At 52.8% G+C, this 5,129-nt stretch overlaps 1 protein-coding gene across 1 annotated transcript; it reads left to right on the top strand.

Annotated features, from left to right (window-relative positions):
- Positions 1-1,973: 1,973 nt before the first annotated feature.
- Positions 1,974-2,390, top strand: LOC119102091 (uncharacterized; the record flags this gene model as incomplete). Its single annotated transcript, XM_037225455.1, has 1 exon — positions 1,974-2,390. A coding segment is annotated over one exon (417 nt), but the record flags the coding sequence as incomplete, so codon positions are not given.
- Positions 2,391-5,129: the final 2,739 nt, after the last annotated feature.

Genomic DNA, 5,129 nt, shown 5'->3' with positions numbered 1-5,129 from the left:
TCAAAACCAACCCAGTCCTACAATGTACGTGCACTGAAAATTTTTAGATCTGGTACTACCGCTAATCCTCACAGCATTTTATTTCGCAACACTTCTGCTCAAGTTTACACAGCACGGACGTTCTAACACTCGGAACAATATTTTTGGGAAGTTGTACATTTCAATTATTCGTGTCACACTTGTGAATGAAAAGCACCTTCCTGAAATCGGAACTGTTTCCTTCAACAGACTTGTTTGTTCAATTGTTTGTGTAAGAAATGCTACGAAATCTTGAAACAGCCTGTTTCGACAAAAATATATGCGAACATGGAGCTACTGTCCCGCGAAAGTGACACGCTGGTTCAAACTATCATGGTTTTAAAATGGCGAGTGCAAACATTTCTAGGTCATTACTTCAAAGCGATGGGCCAAACGTCCCCATTGTCATCCCGCCAAATCCACAAAGCGTTCCACGTTGTCGATGATATCCTACATATGAATGCCATAAACCCCACCGCCCTTCAGCTTCATGAATGCATACCTTGTGAACAGGCTTAGAAATGCATAAACGAATTGTCTTCTGTATGGACCGGTGACATCTCTCTTGTCCTCCTTGAGACCACTAACCCATCATTGGCCAATACGTGTTTCATCCAATAAACGCTTATATCCGAAGTGAAAAATCGGTTTGTGTGGAAAAAGGCGGATATCCTCGCTGTGCACGAATCTGGCCCCACTTAAGGGCGGATGAGAATAAAATTGGGGGAACAACGTTCAGCCGGTAGGTCGCTTGAACATCCTCTCCAAGCTGCTCGAAAAGGCAACGGCATGACAGCTGTCGTTGTGCCCAGACCGTAGAGGTATTTCGTGGCGGTATGGTAGCGATCCGTACATTCTCGGCTCTCCGGCTGCTCGCTGTTGGTCGGCACCAGCTTCCCTACGCGTTCTTGCTAGGCGTCCACAGGCACGCCAGGACGGCGTGCCTGTGGACGCCTCTGCGTACGCGACTTCCCGAGAACAATATGTGCATGTGGAGCCCCGCTGGTCAGCTTAGGAGCCGGACTATGTCCAGCGTCCGACTCAGCACGTGGGGGCTGCGGCACACCCGACACATCAACACACACGTCTGAGCCGCACAGCTGGGATGACACGGGTGACTGCATATTGGACGGCATCATGGGACCGGTCAGACACCATGCAAAGCTATACCTTTGTGCACTGTGGACACCGACCAAGGTGCCCACCCCCACCATATGGACGGTCAAAATATCGGAACGGGGCGCAAACGGCACCACATGCATGGAGCGAATTTCGCCGTCTCGAGTCTCATGGTGTATACGCTCAAATCGGCAGGGATCCAGCACAACCGCTAGCTTATGTTGGAAGTGGTTCGCTGGATTTTTCGCTGGAGGGGTTCACAGCCCTGTGAACCCCTCTGCGTAACTATGCCCCCTAGTTTTAATGCATACGGCGCCTCACCACATTCGCCCCAATCATATTCATTTGCTAGTTCCTGCACCATCCCATTCATCAATTGCACACGCACACACGCACGAGTTACCCCTCCCCTTCTGCCTGCTCCTCCTTTGCAACACCTTGACATCATAAGTTGCACGTCTATGCGAGCCATCACTTAGCTAAAATTGGTTTAATACCATCCACTTCAAACATCCATAGAACGAAAATGTGTTGCCCATTTCAAGCGTGTCTGGTCAATTTGCCAGCAGCCTAGCACCGACGCGGCTAGGGAGCCAGCTTCGGCTGTACCTAAGCTGGGCGACGACTTGTTCCCTTGTTTAACCTCTACGGTGACGACCTACATTTTGGACGGCGCTCGTCTGTGCCTCGTCCACGATGAGTTGCTCTTCCGCTCCTTTGGCCACGTCGACTGTTTGCAGAACCCCACTGCCGCACACCAGCCCTAGGCGCCGACTCGTCCAGCATGGAGACATGACCCCCGGCGTCTCTATACCCTCGCCTCCCGCCTGCCGGAGGGAGCTTTGCAGGACATCTCCCTACGGTACGATCTGACAGGCCAGGAGGATGGCAGCGCCCCTGATGAGGCGGTGGAGTCAATCGGTCTGACAGGCCAGGAGGATGGCAGCGCCCCTGATGAGGCGGTGGAGTCAATCGGTCTGACAGGCCAGGAGGATGGCAGCGCCCCTGATGAGGCGGTGGAGTCAATCGGTCTGACAGGCCAGGAGGATGGCAGCGCCCCTGATGAGGCGGTGGAGTCAATCGATCTGACAGGCCAGGAGGATGGCAGCGCCCCTGATGAGGCGGTGGAGTCAATCGATCTGACAGGCCAGGAGGATGGCAGCGCCCCTGATGAGGCGGTGGAGTCAATCGATCTGACAGGCCAGGAGGATGGCAGCGCCCCTGATGAGGCGGTGGAGTCAATCGTTGGATAGCGAGCGCCCGGCGTGGCCTCCGCTTGCGCCCTACAGTATATACGGTCGGTGCATTCCGGAGACTCGGCCTGGCCGGTCTGTCCTTAGGCCCTTGTCGCCTATCGTACATGAGTCGATGGCGGGATCTCTATCCGTGCCAAGCATCCCGCCACCACGGGATTATAAGGCCCGGTGTACACCGCGTCGGAAGAGGACGGGCTGTGTCATGATCTCCCCGAGGCGCTGTGTACCAACGGACAGATCCAGGTACCGCTGTACATAACGCCGCATACCGGGCGGCCCGAACTGATCCCTGGCTACAGCATGACCTACGCCTCTCCATGACGTCACGCCTGAGGTCAGGTGAGGGGCGAAGAAAAAAATACCCATCGACTGCCTCCTGGCCTGAATATCGATTGTGCCGTAAAGTAGTGTCGCCCTTTAAACTCGTATCAGCACTGGACCTAGACCGCAGTCATCTGGCTCCTACTGAAACATGGCTGTAAGCCTTACCGTATTGCTCGGTAGTGTTCCGCGCTTATCACCACATTCATGGCCTTCATCATTTCTGTATCACTTCAGCTACCGCAAGGAGCTGGCAGCAGGATGCGAATCCAGCAAAAGTGTGTCAGCCCGGTTTAAGTTTTCCCTATCGATTACAAATCGCGCAGCATTCTTTCCCCGCTTGCATTGCCTCTGGTGCCGCAGCAGATTTTTTCCAGGACGGAGATGCGCCTTTCACCGACCGTGCTCGGACTCAGGGCAAAGAGCAGTCAGTGCATCGGGCTGGACACAGCAACACATAGAATAAAGAGAGATGGTGTAATCATAACAAAAAAATCAGCGCACGCGCACTAGATGGGTTTAAGATAAGTGCTCGACTACTCGGAGCTATCGCGACAGATCAGAAAAACGGACGGCGAACAGACAACTGATTCATCCAAAGGACCCATCTATAACGATGCGGACTCGGCCCCTGAGACGTCACGCCCGACGCGACATGGATCGGCGAGGGCCATAATGAATCGATATAGATCCTTATGGCCGCCTTCAGCGGCTAAATCAAGACAGCCTCGGCGTATGCAAATAAACAAGTCGTCGCACCGAAGCACACTTGACTGGCCGCGGTCACCAAGTCCACCCATGCAATTTTCGGCCTCGAGCGTCGTTCATGTCCTATGCTGTCACAAACAGGCCGTTGGAACCCGCCGGCTAACGTGTGACCGCGTTGTCATCGGCCTCTCGGGCGCCGTGGCGTTTCCGCCCAAGACTCTGGCCTGGGCGTGGTCTTGCGGCCGGTTTTGCCAAGTAGGGTGCGGAATTTCCGTTTGGTGCGAGAAATTTCCGGACGATATGCTCAAACGGAGGAACTTTAAGACGGTGTCAGCTGCGGTTGGGCTTTCTTAAACTGGTCCCTGGCTTGTGTTTTTATGGTGATCATTGTATGGTGTTTTGTTGAGGATCAGCTGAAAGCTCAAGTTGTCGCTGTGGCTCATGCTAAGTGGGAGGGCATGCACGGCGATGGTACCTTGAGCTCCGCTGGTGTTAGCAGTGGAGTCGCACCGGGTCAGCGGTGGCAGTCGTCTCTGAGACACTGCCTTCCAGTCTGTTTTTGCCACTGGACGCAGTACGTGAGTTGGAATGTGCATACCGCCCTGCAGCCTTCGGGCTGCTGCGGCGATGACATATCCCTGGTGCTAGTTTCCGCTGCCGCCGCCAGGGGCGCCATTGTCCCCGTGAGCTGGGTGGTTCAATTCTCAGGCCGCACGCTTTTTTAAGGACGAATTGCTTTTTCCTGCAGGTCTGTTTTCCACACAGTTTTTGCGCTACACAGGGCAAAAATAAATGTATTTACTTTAGTGCTGCCATGGGCTATATTCACAACAGAAATGTATGAAAAGTTCGAAAGATCTAAAGCATGTGCATAACGCAAGCCGGTGCCTAGGTTTTGTGGATTATAGCCGGGAGAGATACGCTTTCTATCGCTTAATTTAAGCGCAATAATCATGTTAAAATCGACCAGGAGTCCCAAGGCCATGGCGTATTCTTTGAATAGTTAGAGTGAAGGCATTGCAAACATCTGTGGCTGTGCCAACAACGGCTGCGACAACCGTGCTCTGGCATTGGTCGGTGTGAACATATTGCCACTTTGGTTTGCTGGACCGGCTCCATCCGCAAGCACTATGCTGGATTAGTTGCTTGCTGGACATATTTGTGTAAGTGTTTCCTGTCTCGTTGGCTTCCAGGATGTTTTCTGCCCGCCGGTGAGTCAACAGTCATCAATCGACAGTCAACAGTAAGAGTCAAGGCTTCACGCGCTTCTTCATCCCTCTCTGTCTGTGAGTTAAAGTGAATTGCGTGAGTTGAACTGAATTATGGCAGTTGAATTTAGATATTGTGCGAGCCGTGGCTACCGTGCTGTCTCAAATGGAGTGTTCCACATTTTGCATGGGCTTTTAAACCGAAATGGCCATTTGGATGCTCCTTCGACGCTGTTCACAATCATGCCGTTCTTGAGACCTAAGCACCTCTATTTTCTGAGTTACAGGCCAGCGAAAATGGGGAAAGGTACATCGGGGAGAGCAGCTCAAAGTCACCTTGGTATAAATGACGTCAAAATCACGCCATTCAATGCCGGCCATTCCATAAGCCATGCGGCGATCAAGGTCAAGAGACAAATTATTATCCAGGCGTTCGCATATGGCGCACGTGAGCGCGATTTCCGGACACAACGGACGTCAGCAGACTCTCAATTCATGT

Source organism: Pollicipes pollicipes, unplaced genomic scaffold (assembly GCF_011947565.3).
Source record: "Pollicipes pollicipes isolate AB1234 unplaced genomic scaffold, Ppol_2.1 Scaffold_5577;HRSCAF=6599_pilon_pilon_pilon, whole genome shotgun sequence".
In the NCBI taxonomy this organism is placed as follows: Eukaryota; Metazoa; Arthropoda; class Thecostraca; order Pollicipedomorpha; family Pollicipedidae; genus Pollicipes; species Pollicipes pollicipes.
The sequence above is the reverse complement of the archived record's forward strand: the minus strand, read 5'-3'. Positions and strand labels throughout refer to the sequence as shown.